The sequence below is a fragment of the Antedon bifida genome, chromosome 10 (genome assembly GCF_963402885.1).
Source record: "Antedon bifida chromosome 10, ecAntBifi1.1, whole genome shotgun sequence".
NCBI lineage: Eukaryota > Metazoa > Echinodermata > Crinoidea > Comatulida > Antedonidae > Antedon > Antedon bifida.
Genome location: NC_136235.1, coordinates 15,079,060 through 15,099,060, shown reverse-complemented (window position 1 = coordinate 15,099,060; position 20,001 = coordinate 15,079,060). Strand labels below are relative to the sequence as shown.

Below are 20,001 nucleotides of genomic sequence, written 5' to 3'. Positions count from 1 at the left end.
ACGTGGAAATCTAAGGAGGCAAGGATAAGCAAAAGCAATTAAACCGCTGTAGCTCACAGGCTTGCTTATCCATAATAATTCCGAACAAAGCACTTTTTCTATAATTTGACAGTATGATTTATATATAATTTAATAAATATCTTTTATTTCTTCATTTATAATAATCATTTAACGTAAATTTAAGTAAGTGCAACTCAGTGTCTCACATTCATACGCCGTTCGTAAATATAAATGTTTAAATATCAGTGCAGATTACCTCTTTGAGAATCGTGTCCACCTTCATTATCCATACATTATTATTCTCACGTCAATCATTGTACATCATAGTCCTACTGTAGGCCGGTAGATTGATTTATAACGGCATATTATCTATATATTTTATTAATATCCTAAAACCATACGTAATTGTTTGCATAATAAAAGACACGACAGACGTATATTCTCTATATAATATATTAATTACAGTACATATAAATAGAGGTAAATTATTATATGCCTAATATAATATTATGCCTAATATAATATTTAAACGTGTTTAGAAATGGCCATTTTGAACAGACACAGTCCTTCTCCGAGACCTGTGAAATACAAAAAAAAATTAATTTAATGATTGACAATAAATATTTATTAACCAAATAAAAAATATCCACATAAATAATCTAGTTCCTAAAAAATATCAATTAAATCTATATAAACGAAAAATGTATATCCCGCTCTAGCATGCATCCCGCTCGATCCATACAAAATAGCGCGACCGATTTCAAACGCGACCGATTTCAAACGCGACCGATATAATCAAAAGTTTAGCTCTAGCGGCGCGCCATAAAAAATACCGGAAGTTGATTTTATCGCGACCGATTTCAAACGCGACCGATTTCAAGCGCGACCGATTTCATCTGACACCAATAGTAACCCTTAACTAGAATTTAATTCGTCACTTTGACGAATTATAGGTGATCATTTTTATAATTTTATTGACATTAATATTTTTTAAACATGCACGTATGTTAACATACAATCGGAAAATGTTGATGTATGCCACCCTATTATACGCTATAGTGCTGAGTTGTGCCTATTATATGCCATATACATAATGTACAGTATATACTGTATATCTATATACAGTGTAGCATTGGTGAAATTACGGACACGCATCATGTTCTAATTTTTTGGCACTGATGACATTATCCAAATGAACTTGTGGATAACAATATCGAAAGATAATGAATTGAGCAATAAAATATAACAATTGGAAGAAAATTTGGCACGTAGAAGCGTGGTGCGCGCTCTTTAAAATGTGTATAACTTTGACGAAAGAGATGAAAAAATTGCTTTTTAACTTAAACTGGCCATATGATAACGTCACAAGATTCGATAGGCTTAATTTTTATATAAATTCATATCTACATTTAACCAGCTCTCATAATAAGTTATAATCATCAAGGTCAACTTTAATTCAGAAGAGCTGTAAGGTATTCAAATATACGTTGTAGGTGAAATTACGTAACCACCGTTATTCAAATTTTAAGACGTGATGACGTCATCAAAATGAAAATTTTGGCAACTCATGAGTAGCATAATTGGTTGAGGTAGAATCAATTAAAAATTAAAAGAAAATCAATCACAGATAAGCGAGTTACGCTCTGTTGAATATGGTGGTCTATGACTAAAGGGGAAAAAACCCTATTTTAAAAATTCATGTGGCCAAATGATGACATCATACCATTTTGTACGTCTAATGTGTATATACATTCATATCTACAACTCATTGGCTTCCATAATAAGTTAAAAAAATTGGGGGTCACCTTCCATTCTGAAGAGTTATATTCATTTTAAAAAGGCCTTATTTTTTACCATTTTTAGCACTTTTGTACAATTAATGTGCGCATTTTGTCATTTTTAACGTGCTCGTATAGCATTATTTTAAGTCGAAATGGACTCAAATTTGGTGAATGTACTAAGGAAGATGAGTAGAATGCAATTTGTACAAAAAATTGGTATTTTTTACGCTTTCTATGTACGCACGCGCAAAAACGCGTTTTTGCGCAGTAATTTTTTAAAACACGCAAATGGCCTAATTCATGCTCTAAATTGATCAAAACGTAATTTTGAGCTTTTTTAATTTTTAACGCGCGATTTCACGCGCATGACCCAACGTGCACGTGCGTTTTTATTTGCTAATATTTTTACGCTTGGCCTGAACCTTACGTGTAGTGAATTTTATTAATATGTGATAATGAATTATGGAGATATGATTGATAATGTGATTTCACAAAATGGCGTATAAATGACGTCACGGGTGAGTGATCACGCTCAAAAGCTTATTAGGACTAAGTTACAGTATTTGAAAGACATTGTGAAATTTTGGTAATCATTGACATTTAACTTTTTGAGATATTTGTTACACAAAAAGTGTACAGAAAGAAGAAAAATATTTTAATGCAAGTACAACTAGAACTTAAACTCGTCACTTGAGGACGAGTTTGGTTATCCGCCCGCAACAAAACGTATCTTGCGTATTAAAGTACTTCTCAGTTATGACTTTTCCAAAAAAGTAGCCTATTCAAAATTAAAACTGCCCTTTCAGTGTAATAACCTAATAAATCCTTTAAATTGATTGTTTTCCCGTGATGGCATTCGAACCCGGTACCTCTGATACCAAAGTCGGTTGCACTACACATCGAGCCATATGAGCACCTGGTGAAGAAAATCCGAAGAAAGAATCCTCGTTCATTCGGTATGTCGTGAATCCCCTCGATGCAAGTTGATTATTACATATCGAACTTAAATCATAATTTTTACTATGATGAAATCTTCACAAATTTTAAACAGTGACATATTATGAAAGTGCATACTTTCAAGTTTTATATATTAACATGTAAAGAAAAAAGATAAACGTTATGTTTATTGTTTTACTCTTTGAATATGTTTATGTTTGTTTGATGATAATTATTTCAAAAATTACATTTAATATGCAAATAATGTAGCCATCAAACACTTTTTAACATTCAAGACTATAATAAATTAGACCTATGATTCATACACTGCAAGAAAATAAAATAAAAAATGGGGGAAACCTTGCATTCTGGTGAACTGTTTCATTTTTAAAAGTAGACATATTTTGGAACATTTCCACAATTTGTTGACGTTTTCGTGCGCAACCTGTCATGTTTAACGTGCTCGTAGAACGCCATTTCAAGTTGAAAAGTGAATAAAACAACGTAAAATTGTTAACCGAAGATTTAAAAACACAAATCTTGTAAAAGAAATGCTCATACGTGTTCCCTGCGCCGTGCGCGCGTAAAAATGTGCGCACCAGTGGCAATTTTTTAAACGCTTAAAATGACCTGAATCGTGCTCTAATTTAATCAGAAATTGATTTAAAGCATTTTAAAATTTCAAACGCCATTTACGCGCGCACTTTCTAATGTTACAAATTGCGGTAGCGTTAAAAAAGTTAACTATTGATGTGAAGCAAACGTGGCTGAAAAAGACGTTAAAAAATATTCGTTTGTTTCGAAGTTATAACCAATTTAAGATTTTCAGAAAATCACGCGTAACTTACGCTACGCGGCTCTGACATCGTCAAAAAGCTTGGCTGGACAACTTCAGTAAAATGTCTAAATGCTGAACAAGTTACAACATATTATGTTTACACGTTGAAGAGAAACAGCGTGCACAAAATAAGAAGAGTAAAATATTTCAAACGCAATTTACGCGAAAACTTTCTAGTCTCCAAAAATTTGTTAAACATTCCAAAAGTTTGCCATTGATGTGAAGAAAACGTGGCTTAAAAATTCGTTAAAAAATATTTATCGGTTTCGAAGTTATGACCGATTTAAGATTTTCAGAAAATCGCGCGTGACTTACGCTACGCGGATCTGACAGCGTCCAAAAGCTTGGCTGAACATCTTCAGTTAAATGTCTAAATGTTGACCAAGTTACAACATGTTATGTTAACACGTTGAAGAGAAAACGCGTGCACAAAATCTGAGAAAGAAAGAAAAAAAAAAAAGTAACACTACAATAACAAAGGTTATCCGCTTGAGGCGGATAACCAATAACAATAGGTGATCATTTTATTCTAAATGATCACCTAATAATTTGAGGTTGCTAACACATTCAAGGATAGTATTGTTGAGGGTGAATGGCTGGAACTCACTAGCATTACGCAACAAATTAATTGTCATAACATGGCATTTAGACGGTTTAGGCAGCATATTATTAGCTTTACACCAGTCATGCAAATCATCAAGGGAGACCTGTAAATGGGAATTATTGGTTTTTTTTCACAACTTCACCAAGAGTGAGATCATCCACATACTTCCATCTTCTGCAGCTTCCTAGACTGGCATCATTAATTAGGACCAGGAATAAAACTGGGCCCAATATAGTGCCCTGGGGCACGCCGCAGGTGGTGATCTTTCTTGTACCCGAGATGGTCTTACCCACTCTGGTATTAATGCCTCTATTAGTAAGGAAGCTGCAGATAATGGGTATTATGGATGATCTCACTCCAATATCTATTAATTTGTTAATAATTATAGTATGATCAACCCGATCAAAGGCTTTAGCAAAATCAACCGCGCATAAATTAACATAACAATGTTTACCATCAGTATCCTTCAATACAGAATCAATTAAACTAATTAGGTAATGGGTGGTGGATGCACCCTTGCGGCTTCCGAATTGTCGACTATCAAGCTTAAACGCTAATGTCCTCTATGATCCAGTTGACTAAAAAAGTCTCAAAAGTTCTTGCTAATAAGGGTGTAAGTGAAATAGGACGCAAATCATTACAGGTATTAGCTCCTTTGATTTTAGAGACAGGTACTACTGTTGCATGCTTCCACCTATCAGGGAAAGTACCTGCTTTTAGGGCGCAGTTAAACACATTGGTTATAGGGGGCGCTAGTTCAAAAGCACATTCTCTTAGAAGTTTAGCAGACAGGTCTTCTGGATGTCCTGCCTTTTGGGGTTTTATTGATTGTAGCAATCTCTGGACCTGCCCAGGATAGATTTCAGGAGGCGGCTGCGAGGATGGAAGATATGCAGGCAAGTTGTTTTGGTCTAGAGCAGGTAATTGGCAACAGACATCCGCAAAGTGCTGATTAATTGATTCAGCGGTTTCCTCTTCATTAAGACCTGGAATGCTAAATGACTGCTTTTGATTAAGATTACAAAGTTTTCCAACATTCTTGTGCCATTTGGAGGAGTCTGAATTGTGAAAGCCAGAAATCACGTCTTGGTAGTAAGATTTTTTCGCGTCCATAATCGCTTTGTGTACACCATTTCGAAGTTTTTTCCACTTGCTAGATTTTCCAAATTTAACACAGGCTTTTTGTCGTTGCTTTATGAGTTGTTTCACTCTTTTCGTAAGCCATGGGCGATCAGTACTCCTCATTTTCAACAACTCAGTCGGGAAATTACTATGATAGGCATTTTGTAGAGTAGTAGCTAGCTCCGCAGTTTTATCAGTTGTATCCATAAGGTCGTAGACATTATTCCATTCATGATCAACTAACCACTGGCCAAATTGCCTCATGGATGAGTCCTTCATAGGCCTAATCTTTACCGTGACATGATCATTTTTAGGTAAACAAGTTATAGGCTTCATTAACACCGAGACGTGATCACTGCAACCAATGGGTGCTTTCTGTACTATATCATCATATAATTCAGGGTAATTCATAAAAATTTTGTCAAGTGTAGAATCTTTCCGTGTATGAAAATTAACTACTTGAGTTAGGCCAAGATTGTCACAAAGCTCATTAGTATTAAGGTCGTTGAAGTCACCTAGAATTATAATTGGAACTTCATGGTTGGCACTGCGTATCCTATCGACTGTTTCAATCACATGCGATACAAGTTGTTCTGCTCCAGCCGCTGCTGGTGGATAATATATCGCACCAACATAATAGTGTTTCAAGCGCCTGATGTTATTGGGTATTGTAATACAACACCAAAGACACTCAAAATTACACTGATCATGGTGTTCAGTGTGATTCATAATTAGCCTGTCAACTGAGTACACAGATACCCCACCACCTTTCCTTCCAACTCGTATCTTATTAAAATGTTGATATCCAGGAATTGCTGCTAAATTTTCAGTTTCGGCATTTAACCACGTCTCAGTTACAACTGCCAAGTCAATTTTGTATTTACTAAGGGTAGCCTCAAATTCATCCACTTTGTTTCTAATTGACCTTACATTGGTTAACAGAATCTTGGGGCACGAAAAAACGTTCATGTTCATGTACTTAGTATTCTCAATAATCCTTTTTAATTTATTGTAAATATTTTATTGTTGTGTTTGACTTAATTTTATGTTTTTAACTTTTCGGACGAACAGAAAATCAAACACAAAATGAATGAAGAACATTCTTTTACTGTTACAAAAAAGTGAACGTAGCAATTGATGCCTTCACCACGGCTACAGCTAGGTTGAAGTTGTATGAACGATTAGAACAATTACAGGGTCGTGTACTTTATTACGATACGGATTCATGCGTTTTCATTACTAATAAAACTAACCCTGATGAGTGGCAACCATCGTTTGGTGATTATTTTGGTGAACTGACAAACGAAATAGATCCCAAAGACGGTACATTTATTTCTTGCTTCGTCTCGGGTGGGCCAAAAAAATACGTGTATAAATTAGATTCAGGCAAACTGTTTGCAACGTCAAAGGTTTGATTTTAAATTTCAAAAATTCAAAGGAAGTCAATTTTGAAATAGTTAGTAGCATGGTACAAGGAATGGGCCCAGAAAAAAATAACAACAACTAATCCTTACAAAATAACTCGTAAACCAAAATATCGCTTAATATTAATTTTTATATTATAAATTTGTAAAAGTAGTTTCCCTATTTTATTTCATGGTAAATTTATTTTTCGAATTAATTTAATTTGTTTTTTTTTCTATTGAATTATTATTATTATGTTTGTGAAGTGTATTGCAATAGATTTGTTTAATAAAATTTAATCTAATTAATTAGGCCTATGTTAATTTAATGTCAGTGTAAATTTGTAAAAGTAGCTTTCCTATTTTAATTCATAGTAAATTTATTTCTTGACTTAATTTAATTTGTTTTCCTTCTGTTGAAGTATTATTATTATGTTTTGTAAAGAGTATTGCAATAGAATGTGTATTGAAATAAAATTTTTTAACAACAACAACAAAAATGAAATTTGATCTTTGCGTGTTATTTAACTCCTGTATGATGTTTTTCTATTGTAATTATACAAAAAGAAAAGTTTTTTGAATTTGTTAAATGTAATTGCAAACACACACACTAAATGATTGTGATTAGAAATATTTTATTTACTTCTTTTTATTTTAAACAGTAGGTCTATAATGTACAGTTATATTTTATATATAATAAGTAATATTACACAAATAAACATACAAAATGTATAAAGCATAGATTTATTAAATTTAAATACAATTTCTTTATTTCAAAATGAATTTCATTTTCTACGTGTTTTCAATTTTAAATCTTTTAAGAAAGACACAATACGTACTGCTAAAACAAACGCACACAAAAGAAAACAAATTTGAGACGCACGATATGTAACGACGGTTTCAATAAAAAGGCATATTATAAATGTATTTTTACCAAATTTATAAAGTAAAGAGTTATTATTGAGAAATATACATTTTAGATAAATGATAACACATCTAAAATTAACTAGATTTAATTCGTCACTATGACGAATTATAGGTTATATGCATTGATTAAAATAAAGATAATTGATTTGTAAAAGATATATTGATTGATTGATTTTCTCAGAATCTTTAATTATTTATAATATATGCTAGGATCTTGCTAACGCAAATACAATAGCCGGTATCGCAATCCGATCAAAGATCCATCTGCGTATAATGTCATAAACCACATTTGTTACATAATAATAAAGACACAAGTTTCTTTTTATCTAGATTTCATTATAAACCATGTGTATAATCTATACACTAAGAAATAAAATTGAACAAACAATACAAATAATAAAAAAAAATCTTATTTCGTTTCGTTACCCTACCTTGAATGCTATAGACACGAGCACAGACCACCGAGCCGTACACAACTTACTAAAACATGTAGAAAGATTCCTCCGTGTATTTACTATTCAGTAGCCACTTTGGTGCAGATAGATTATTACATACCGCAATGAATTATAATGTACTAGAGGGTGAGCTCGCTTCGCTCGCTCCCCCTCTAGGAAGTGTAGACGATGGTTCTCGGAATGATAATGTTCTTCTTTTACGTTTTCTGTCGGTTACCATTATTGAAAATGCTTGACATTCGTAAAACTAAACTATTCTGTTTCACAGTGTCTTAGATGATTAATAACATTTTAAAGTATAGTCTTTATTATTTGGTAGGGCCCTTATAGGGCGGAGGTGGGGAGGCGGAGTTCATTTGACGCGAGGGAGGGGCTTATTCGAGGGATATATGTTACATTTGTTTAGTTTAATATGGTAACATTTATAATCAAATGAAATCCTCTATCTAATAGATATGAAAAGTGGTAAAAAAGAATAACAAATGCTTGGTAAATTGTAGATAACAGTGCGATGAATTGTACTACAAATAGTATAATTGTGTTATTATAAATGTGGATGGGATGGACGTATATTAGGTAGTTGGGTTGGCGGGGGGGGGGGATTATTATTCAAAGTGATGTTTTATTGGAGAGGCGTTTATTCAAATAAATATCATCCTAATAAGTATTAATACATTATTTAATTTAAACATCTTTTGAAACTAACTGCCGTGACAGAGTGGGCCATTTCGGTCCAAGAAAGAAGACATTACGGCTTGCAACATGGGCAGACATCTCGGTCCTAACAGGACACAGATAGCCTACAGTTATTCCTGCCAGCTTACTTAATAAAACTCAACTATCGGGATTTCACTCGATTAATGTCTTATCATCAAATCTCCCTATGTAATTTTATAATACTATTCCCCACAATATATTCCGATTCTTTATGGCGTATATTTAATTTGATCTTTATTAATTTGCAGTATAATTTTTATTTTTTAACTACTGTACCTTTCACACGCGCGGTCCGTTCCTAAAATAAACAAAAAACTAAAATGGCTATGACTAATGGCCAACTTAAGCTCCAGTCCTACTATAGTATCTGTTTTTTTCTTCCGTCTTCCAAAGGGACACTGTATTGATTGATGGAAAGTGCCTGTTTCCAGTCACCTTTAGGGTCAAATCTATTATTTTAACTGCTCCCTTGTGTATAAAAGAGAGAAAATAGTTGAAACCAAGTTGCTGTCATACTTATCATAAACCCGGAAATAACTTGACCGCCAAGAATTGAAATTGAGTAGAAAATCTACTGTTGAAATCATAAATGTCGTTAAAAAACTCTTTATAATATCTTGCTAAGATAGAAATATGGAAAAATAGCGTCGAACTGCACATTAATGTTATCAGATCTACGTTTCGCGGTACATCTGAGATAGATAAGGTAGGTGTCCAAGGCGGAGATTTGTACCGACGTTTTTGCATTGTGCTCGCCTAAGTCTGAATTAACCATAATTTATATATAGATTACTATGATGACATCTTTAAAAATTTAAAAAAATGATGCACTGTCAAACTATATACTTTTAACTTTAATATATAAACTTCTTAAGAAAGAAAGTTAATGTTAAGTTTGTTATTTCGGCCTAAGAAAATGTCAAAATTTGTTTGATTGTCGAAATTAATTTTTTTTAATTCAATATGCAATTAATGATGACTTAATCAACTTTTGTTCTCTTAATTTGATAATAAATCATACATATGATACATACACTTCAAGAAAATGAAATAAAAAATAGGTGTTCCCCAGCATTCTGACGATATGTATTAATTTTAAAATTTAGCATATTTTCACTATTTTGTTAACTTATACGTGCGTAGCCTGTCACTTTTGACGTGCTTGTATAACGCAATTTCGAAACTTTTGAAAAGTGAATCAAATATGATGATATTATTAAAGAAAGGTTGTATATATATTTGATTTATGTACAATTAACTAGATATATTTAAAATTCATGCCTGTACCTGAGCTTTAAGCCATCTACCAAACACTTTCACCTTTGCAAAATCACCTGTAAAATAATCAATCTCTTTCTCACATTGTTTATACAAAGTATCAGCTGAGATTTTATCAAGAAGTTGAATGTAATCACAATCTAAATTTTCTCTCGATATTTTGTGTACTGGAAACTTAAAATATGGGGAAATCATCTGCTGCTGATCTGATTTGATTATCTTCCGAGTGAAATCTATTACATTACTTTTACGTGCCTCTGTTGGTTCCTCTGTGTAGTCATTCTTTAACTTTTCAGAAGGTACGTTGCATTCTGTGGAATTTCTTTTGGAATGGGTAAATTCAATTGTTGGTTTATAGGCATTCATTCTGGTAGAGATCTACTGAAATGTCTATTTTGACTACAACCTTATACACAGAATTTTGTATATAAAATAATTAATGCATGATGTCAATAGCGTCCCTCTTTACTCCCCCCCCCCCCCCCCCGTTTTGGTTTATTTTAAAAGGAAACAAAGAATTCTTTTCGTAAACGTAACCAATTTAAATGAAAATGAAAGTTAATTTAAAGTTAGAAATAATTATTATTTGTTTTACTTTTTTTGAAAAATAGTGAAACTAACACAACACGTCACACAATTCATACATTGCGAAGCTCCATTGTTATAAATTCCGGAAGAAATTAAGTACATGTCGGCATAGTTCAATCAAGACATACTTATTATTTCACTTCATTCATTCTTATCTTTTTGTTTTTGTCATTGTTATAATATCCGGAAACAAAATACCCGTATTAATTATATGTGGGTCTAGTTCGATCACGACACCATTCGATGAATCCGAATGTTAACATTTCCGGAAGATGATTAAGGACATGTCGGCCTTTAACAACTGTATTATTTAATTTTAATCAACTCCTGTACGTGGTTCTAGTGATATCTTATCTTTTTGTCATTGTTATAATTGTATACCCCGAAACACAATACCTATTGTTTCATACTTAACGCCCTATAAACGCCATTTAACTACTTCACTCGATTGAAAATTTCAGAGTTATTGCAATAGACCACGATATCAAATGGAGCGACAAAAATCGCAAAGACAAAGAAAACCACTGAGAATTACAACTTAAAACCACAAAACCTTTTGGACTTAACATTAGGAACATACTCCCAGATTATCATTACCAGATACTACCAGAAATTATTCCATTGACTACCAAAATTTAAGTTTCAATATTAACCACCATTTAAGCTGTTTTTTAGTTTCATTCCAAAATTGTTTATATCTCTACCAAGCTACCTTCTTTGTTTTCTACTCTTACTCAGACTCCACCCTGCCTCCTTTTGTTGTATTTCTTTTATTCCTGTCCACCCAGGCAGCACTTGCCAGCTCTTATACTATGACGTTATCCAAATTCCTTCACTTGCACTGATGAAGGGCTAGTGTTGCCCGAAAGCTCTGCTAACTTTTCTGGCTGTTTTACTTATCTCATATATATATATACATTCTCACGCCGAGAATGTTAAAGAGTCGCTATCCAATCGAGTTTGAACAATACCATGAAAGCCCCAGTGGTCTAATGGTTAGGACATTTGCATATCAAGCAGGCGGTCCGAGTTCGAGTCTCGGTTGGGGCGACTTTTTCTCATTCTCACTGATTTCCTCATCTTTATCGTTTCAAATTAATTAAATAAATTTCAGTATATCACCGGGCGGTTTCGAATTAATGTTCATTGCATAATGTGTTTATATATATATAAATCCAAAGGCAAATTACTAAAAAATGACAATGCTGTGGGTATCAGTGGCTGGATCTCAATGGAGATACAAAAAAAAAGCGAAAAGCTAAATCAAAACAATAAGTAAAACAGCCAAAAAAGTTAGCAGAGCTTTCGGGCAACTCTAGCACTTTATCAGTGCAAGTGAAAGAATGTGGATATCGTCATATTATAAGAGCTGGCAAGTGCTGCCTGGGTGGACAGGAATAAAATAAATACAACAAAATGAGGCAGGGTGGAGTCTGAATAAGAGTAGAAAACAAAAAAGGTAGCTTGGTAGAGATATAAACAATTTTGGAATAAATTAACTGGTGGTTAATATTGAAACTTACATTTTGGTAGTCAATGGAATAATTTTACCGATCTGGGAGTATGTTCCTAATGTTAAGTTCAAATGGTTTTGTGGTTTTAAGTTGTAATTCCCAGTGGTTCGGCTACAGGGTTTGATAGCTGATCTGTGTTGTGTCATTCTCACACGGAGAGTGTTTTTTGTTTCTCCGACGTACTGTTTGCCACAAATATTACAGTATATGAGATAAATGACGTTTTTGGTTAGACAATTAATTGATTGTCTTTACCGAAAAATGCGGCCAGTTTGGTTACTCTTAAATTTTTCAGTAGAATCAACCAATGAACAAGTTTTGCAAGATTTGCAGCAAAGGTGACTGCCCAAATTTTCATGTCATGAGAGTTAATTTCACTCTTAAATTTGGATCTGACTAATATATCACGAAGGTTGGGAGGTCTACGAAATGCAATAATGGGTGGTTCCGGAAAAACAGTCCTGAGACGTTCTGTGGACTGTAGAATGGGCATATGTTTCTCAATAATAGCCCGTAATGGGCTATTATATATATATATCAAGCAGGCGGTCCGAGTTCGAGTCTCGGTTGGGGCGACTTTTTCTCATTCTCACAGATTTCCTCATCTTTATCGTTTCAGATTAATTAATTAAATTTCAGTATATCACCGGGCGGTTTAGAATTAATGTTCTTTGCCTCTTGTGTTTATATATATAAAAGTATCTCTTCGGAGATCCCGCCTCGTGAATAAAAATACTGAAAGATGAGGGCGTATCAATTTGATCTCTGTTGCGCGTGCGTACAACTGAGGACTAGTGCTGTTCCGCCGTACCACGCCGAGAATGTTAAAGAGTCGTTATCCAATCGAGTTCGAACAATACCATGAAAGCCCCAGTGGTCTAATGGTTAGGACATCTGCATATCAAGCAGGCGGTCCGAGTTCGAGTCTCGGTTGGGGCGACTTTTTCTCATTCTCACAGATTTCCTCATCTTTATCGTTTCAGATTAATTAATTAAATTTCAGTATATCACCGGGCGGTTTAGAATTAATGTTCTTTGCCTCTTGTGTTTATATATATAAAAGTATCTCTTCGGAGATCCCGCCTCGTGAATAAAAATACTGAAAGATGAGGGCGTATCAATTTGATCTCTGTTGCGCGTGCGTACAACTGAGGACTAGTGCTGTTCCGCCGTACCACGCCGAGAATGTTAAAGAGTCGTTATCCAATCGAGTTCGAACAATACCATGAAAGCCCCAGTGGTCTAATGGTTAGGACATCTGCATATCAAGCAGGCGGTCCGAGTTCGAGTCTCGGTTGGGGCGACTTTTTCTCATTCTCACAGATTTCCTCATCTTTATCGTTTCAGATTAATTAATTAAATTTCAGTATATCACCGGGCGGTTTAGAATTAATGTTCTTTGCCTCTTGTGTTTATATATATAAAAGTATCTCTTCGGAGATCCCGCCTCGTGAATAAAAATACTGAAAGATGAGGGCGTATCAATTTGATCTCTGTTGCGCGTGCGTACAACTGAGGACTAGTGCTGTTCCGCCGTACCACGCCGAGAATGTTAAAGAGTCGTTATCCAATCGAGTTCGAACAATACCATGAAAGCCCCAGTGGTCTAATGGTTAGGACATCTGCATATCAAGCAGGCGGTCCGAGTTCGAGTCTCGGTTGGGGCGACTTTTTCTCATTCTCACAGATTTCCTCATCTTTATCGTTTCAGATTAATTAATTAAATTTCAGTATATCACCGGGCGGTTTAGAATTAATGTTCTTTGCCTCTTGTGTTTATATATATATATATATATATATATATATAAACTCATCAGGCAATGCTTAATTACGACATTGCGTGATTCAAAGGTATTTAGAATGTTTGTCTAGCTGATTAGAAATGCAAACAAGGATAAACGCCCTAATGTTTAATTGCGACATTGCGTGATTCAAAAGTATTTATAATTTTTGTCTAGCTGATTAGAACTACAAACTGATATGTATTATTTATTTATTGTTCTCTGCAAAAGAAACCGGGTCTTTGCCTTTTTTTCTGATCTTATCGTCAACAAATACACGTTATTCTATTTATGATATGAATAGGTATCACGTTAAGAAAGCTTTAAGTGTTGATAGAAAAAAAAAGAAGAAAATGATGTAAATCCTAATTACAACGTTTAAAGGGTTGTTTACTTTTATAATCATGATTCTATAAAATATAATTTGACAGTATGATTTATATATTTCGCTTTTTTCTTTTTGTATCTCCATTGAGATCCAGCCACTGATACCCACAGCATTGTAATTTTTTCAGTAATTTGCCTTTGGATTTATATATATATATACACACATCAGGCAAGAACAATAATTCTAAACCGCCCGGTGATATACTGAAATTTAATTAATTAATTTGAAACGATAATGATGAGGAAATCTGTGAGAATGAGAAAAAGTCGCCCCAACCGAGACTCGAACTCGGACCGTCTGCTTGATATGCAGTTGTCCTAACCATTAGACCACAGGGGCTTTCATGGTATTGTAGAAACTCGATTGGATAGCGACTCTTTAACATTCTCGGCGTGGTACGGCGGAACAGCACTAGTTATCAATTGTACGCACGCGCACCAGAGATCAAATTGATACGCCCTCATCTATTCAGTATTTTTATTCACGAAGCGGTATCTTCGAAGAGATGCTTATATATATATATAAACACATCAGGCAAGAACATTAATTCTAAACCGCCCGGTGATATACCGAAATTTAATTAATTAATTTGAAACGATAATGATGAGGAAATCTGTGAGAATGAGAAAAAGTCGCCCCAACCGAGACTCGAACTCGGACCGTCTGCTTGATATGCAGTTGTCCTAACCATTAGACCACTTGGGCTTTCATGGTATTGTTCAAACTCGATTGGATAGCGACTCTTTAACATTCTCATAAATATATATATATTCACACGCCGAGATTTGCAATTTTTTGGCTGACGTGGTTTGTACGTCAGTGTTTGACATCGAGGAATATCTTTTGCTTTCTTTATAGCAGTTTCGATGTATTCCTTCTTGTAATTTCTATTCCGGAGATGTCCGGTTAGTTCTTCGGTACGATTCTAAAAATCTAAATCCGAAGAACAGATATGTCTGATACGTAATGCTTGACTGTACGGTATGTTTTTAGTACAGTGTTATTATTGTTCTTGCCTGATGTGTGTATATATATATATAAATCCAAAGGCAAATTACTGAAAAAATTACAATGCTGTGGGTATCAGTGGCTGGATCTCAATGGAGATACAAAAAGAAAAAAGCTAAATATATAAATCATACTGTCAAATTATATTTTATAGAATCATGATTATAAAAGTAAACAACCCTTTAAACGTTGTAATTAGGATTTACATCATTTTCTTCTTTTTTTTCTATCAACACTTAAAGCTTTCTTAACGTGATACCTATTCATATCATAAATAGAATAACGTGTATTTGTTGACGATAAGATCAGAAAAAAAGGCAAAGACCCGGTTTCTTTTGCAGAGAACAATAAATAAATAATACATTTCAGTTTGCAGTTCTAATCAGCTAGACAAAAATTATAAATACTTTTGAATCACGCAATGTCGCAATTAAGCATTAGGGCGTTCATCCTTGTTTGCATTTCTAATCAGCTAGACAAAAATTCGAAATACTTTTGAATCACGCAATGTCGTAATTAAGCATTAGGGCGTTCATCCTATATTACGGGAGGTGTGGTGCCTTCGTTTTTTAGAAATGCTTCTGGACAAAGCAGCCTGAATAATAATAACCTCTTAAAACGTCACCACCACGTACCCTGCCTGATTATTATTCTTTCGTTGTCTGGAAGGCCTGATGACTCGCATATTATCCTACCACAGTTGCTTCTAACTAGGTCGCCGCCGACCCACCCGAGTCGATCGTCAGCAGCAGTCGAGAGGAAGAATTAGCAAGAGACCAATAATTAATTATTTCGTTGATGGCGCTATTTAAAGATTTATTTATTTCGTCATTTTGCATTGTTGCTATGACGACGTGATGTAATTTAAGTCGGAATTTTCGTGAGAGAAAATACTTTATTAATAATAATGATACGGCCGGTATCGGTTTAGTATATAAATGATCATAGAACAACACAATTACAACGCAAAATAAATTTATATAATTCAATTGACTTTATTGTTATTGAAAAAATTAACCGTAATCTAGGGTGTGTAGAAAGCCATGACCTCGAATTGGACAACCCCAACGACCTCGAATTGGACGACCTAGAATTGGACAACCCATAACACGAAACCGAAGACCCCTATAGCCTAGCCTAGCCTAGGCCTAAGTGTGGTATAACATCCCGAAGCCGAACATAGCCAAAGATCTTTAAACCATACCTTATAATACTCGCAAGCAAGCAATTGATTGAAAAAATACAGAAATATCGCCATTTGATACTGAATGTGTCGACACGAACAAACGAACAGATATGGAACGTCAAGAGTGCATCATTAAAACTGCATTCATAAAATTTAGTCATGTTGTTGGCCGCCATCTTGGGGCAAACATACAGATAGCCTTGATTTGATTTGATTTGATTTTATTATTTGGGTTAACGATGACCAATCCACTGAGCAAACCTTACCCGCCGCTGAAAAAAGGGCCGTTTTGACCTGGTTTGCCATGTTTATGATATTTTGTGTGCTAATCGAGTCGAATAACCAAAAAAAAAGTAACACTACAATAACAAGGGCTTATCCGCTTGAGGCGGATGACCAAAAAAATAAATAAAGGTTTCATACAATAACAATAGGTGATCATTTTATTCTAAATGATCACCTAATAAAGATTTCATACAATAACAATAAGTGATCATTTTATTCTAAATGATCACCTAATTATAGATTTATTAAATGTAATTACAAAAACTAATTTACTAAAAATGTCAGGTCAAATTGATAATTAGCAGTTTTTAAAGTCATTCCTCCCCGCCTCTCTTCGCTTGATGTTACGCTAGGCCTAGGCAGCCAAGCAACGCTACCTGCGCTTCGTTCAATTTTACGGTAGCGGGACGATTCGGCCCTGAGACGATTCGGTCCGGGACGATTCGGCCTGGGACTATTCGGCCCGACACGATTCGGCCCTGAGACGATTCGGCACACTTACATTTATCGGCTTTGATTTGCATTTATAAGCATAAAAGCTTTTTTCCCAAAACTTTATTTTCAGAGAGACTATGGGGTAGCACTACTAGGGATAAAGATGCAATAAAGAAAACATTTTGAAAACATTGTCGAAAATGATCATTTTTAGTCACGCGAACGATATAAACAAGTTACGCCCTCTGTTGGCCGCTTGGCGAATGCGCGAAATAAACAAGGTTTTCGAAGTAATAAATTGAATATAAAATTACGTTTTTTTAGTAATTTATTATATATATTATATCAACTTTGTCAATATCAATAAAATACGGATTGTTAAACACCTTTAAAAACTTGATGAATACCAAAAAAAATGAATATGAATTTGGTCTAAAGTGAGACGTTTCGGCCCACAAAGTGGGATGTTTCGGCCCGAATAGTCCCTGGCCGAATCGTCTCAGGGCCGAATCGTCCCTGAATCTATTTTTACCGCAGTCATATTTTGGACAGCGCCCTCAATATTCGTTGCCATACCAAATAGATTTTTACTGGCTTTACGAAAACGAATATGTGTGACGTATCCGTTTTCGTTATCGTATTGCGCGTTTCAAGGTCATGCATGTAAAATCGCGCGTTAAAAATTTGAAAAGCTTACAATTAAGTTTTGATCAATTTAGAGCATGAATTAGGCCATTTGCGTGTTACAAAAAATTACTGCGCAAAAACACGTGTTTGCGCGTGCGTACATAGGAAGCGTAAAAAATATCAATTATTTGTACAAATTGCATTCTACTCATCTTCCCCAAATTCGAGTTCATTTCGACTTAAAATAGTGCTATACGAGCACGTTAAAATTGACAAAATGCGCACATTAATTGTACAAAAGTGCTAAAAATGGTAAAAAATAAGGCCTTTTTAAAATGAATAGAACTCTTTAGAATGGAAGATGACCCCCAATTGTTTTAACTTATTATGGAAGCCAATGAGACGTAAAAAATGGTATGACGTCATAATTTGGCCACATGAATTTTTAAAATAGGGTTTTTTCCCCTTTTGTCATAGACCACCATATTGAACAGAGCGCAACTCACTTATCTGTGATCGATTTTTTAAAATGTTTAATATATTCTACCTCAACTAATTATGTTACTCATGAGTTACCAATATTTTCATTTTGATGACGTCATCACGTCTTAAAATTTGAATAACGGTGGTTACGTAATTTCACCTACAACGTATATTTGAATACCTTACAGCTCTTCTGAATTAAAGTTGACCTTGATGTTTATAACTTATTATGTGCTGGTGAAATGTAGATATGTATTCATATAAAAATTAAGCCTATCGGATGTTGTGACGTTATCATATGGCCAGTTGAAGTTAAAAAGTAGTTTTTTCATCTTTTTCGTAAAAGTTATACAATTTTTAAAGAGCGCGCACCGCCCTTCTACGTGCCAAATTTTCTTCCAATTGTTATATTTTATTGCTCAATTCATTATCTTTCGATATTGTTATCCACAAGTTTATTTTGATAATGTCATCAGTGCCGAAAAATTAAAACATGATGTGTGTCTGAAATTTCACCAATGCTACACTGTATATAGATATACAGTATATACTGTACATAATGTATATGGCATATAATAGGCACCACTCAGCACTATAAGCGTATAATAGGATGGCATACATCAACATTTTCCGATTGTATGTTAACATACGTGCATGTTTAAAAAATATTAATGTTAATAAAATTATAAAAATGATCACCTATAATTCGTCAAAGTGACGAATTAAATTCTAGTTATTTTTTCTTTCTGTACACTTTTTGTGTAACAATTATCTCAAAAAGTTGAATGCCAATGATCAAAAAAATGTCAAGATGTCTTTCAAATACTTTAACTTAGTCCTAATAAGCTTTTCAGCGTGATCACTCATCCGTGACGTCATTTATACGCCATTTTTTGAAATCACATTATCAATCATATCTCCATAATTCATTATAACATATTAAAGACATATTGTCCCCCTAAAAAAATATTTTTTTAAATTTTTTTGTTGAATATGTTATTTTAATGTCACATAATAGTTATTCACTCTCACAAAAAATTGGGTCTGAAAAAAATTTATTTACCTGAGAAAAATGTAATTTAAAGCAAAAAATGGTCAAATTGTCTGGAAGACAATGAGTTTTTGGGTAATTTAACTGTTTATTTTGTCTTTTTATAGGTGAAATAATTTTTTTCCCCCATTTTTTTTCTTATGGAAGTGAACAACTTCATTAAAACTGCAATATGGCCTATTCAAAGTCCGATTTTAAAAATCTTTATTTTTCATGATGTTGGGGGACAATACATCTTTAATGAAATTCACTACACGTAAACTTCAGGTCAAGGGTAAAAATATTAGCAAATAAAAACATACGTTTACATATCGCGCGTTAAAAATTTAAAAAGCTCAAAATTAAGTTTTGATCAATTTAGAGCATGAACTAGGCCATTTGCGTGTTTCAAAAAATTACTGCGCAAAAACACGTTTTTGCGCACGCAATTCTTAAAAAGCGTAAAAAATAAAATTTGATGTATAAATCATATTCTACTCACAATCCTTAGTACATTCACCGATTTTGAGTTCATTCCGACTAAAAATAACGCTATACGAGCACGTTAAAAATGACAAAATGCGCACATTACTTTCACAAAAGTTCTGAAAATTG

The 20,001-nt window shown here is 34.0% G+C and overlaps 1 protein-coding gene and 3 non-coding genes across 4 annotated transcripts; 3 read left to right on the top strand and 1 right to left on the bottom strand.

Moving 5' to 3' along the window:
• Positions 1-4,705: 4,705 nt before the first annotated feature.
• On the bottom strand, positions 4,706-6,250 carry LOC144853491 (uncharacterized). Its single transcript, XM_078711187.1, has one exon. The coding sequence runs from the start codon at positions 6,248-6,250 to the stop codon at positions 4,706-4,708; it is 1,545 nt and encodes a 514-aa protein (XP_078567313.1).
• A 6,780-nt stretch (positions 6,251-13,030) lies between these two features.
• Trnad-auc (transfer RNA aspartic acid (anticodon AUC)) lies at positions 13,031-13,102 on the top strand. The gene has a single exon. It is a non-coding gene; the product is annotated as a tRNA-Asp (tRNA).
• Positions 13,103-13,394: 292 nt separating this feature from the next.
• Positions 13,395-13,466, top strand: Trnad-auc (transfer RNA aspartic acid (anticodon AUC)). Its single transcript has one exon. It is a non-coding gene; the product is annotated as a tRNA-Asp (tRNA).
• Positions 13,467-13,758: 292 nt separating this feature from the next.
• Positions 13,759-13,830, top strand: Trnad-auc (transfer RNA aspartic acid (anticodon AUC)). Its single transcript has one exon. It is a non-coding gene; the product is annotated as a tRNA-Asp (tRNA).
• Positions 13,831-20,001: the final 6,171 nt, after the last annotated feature.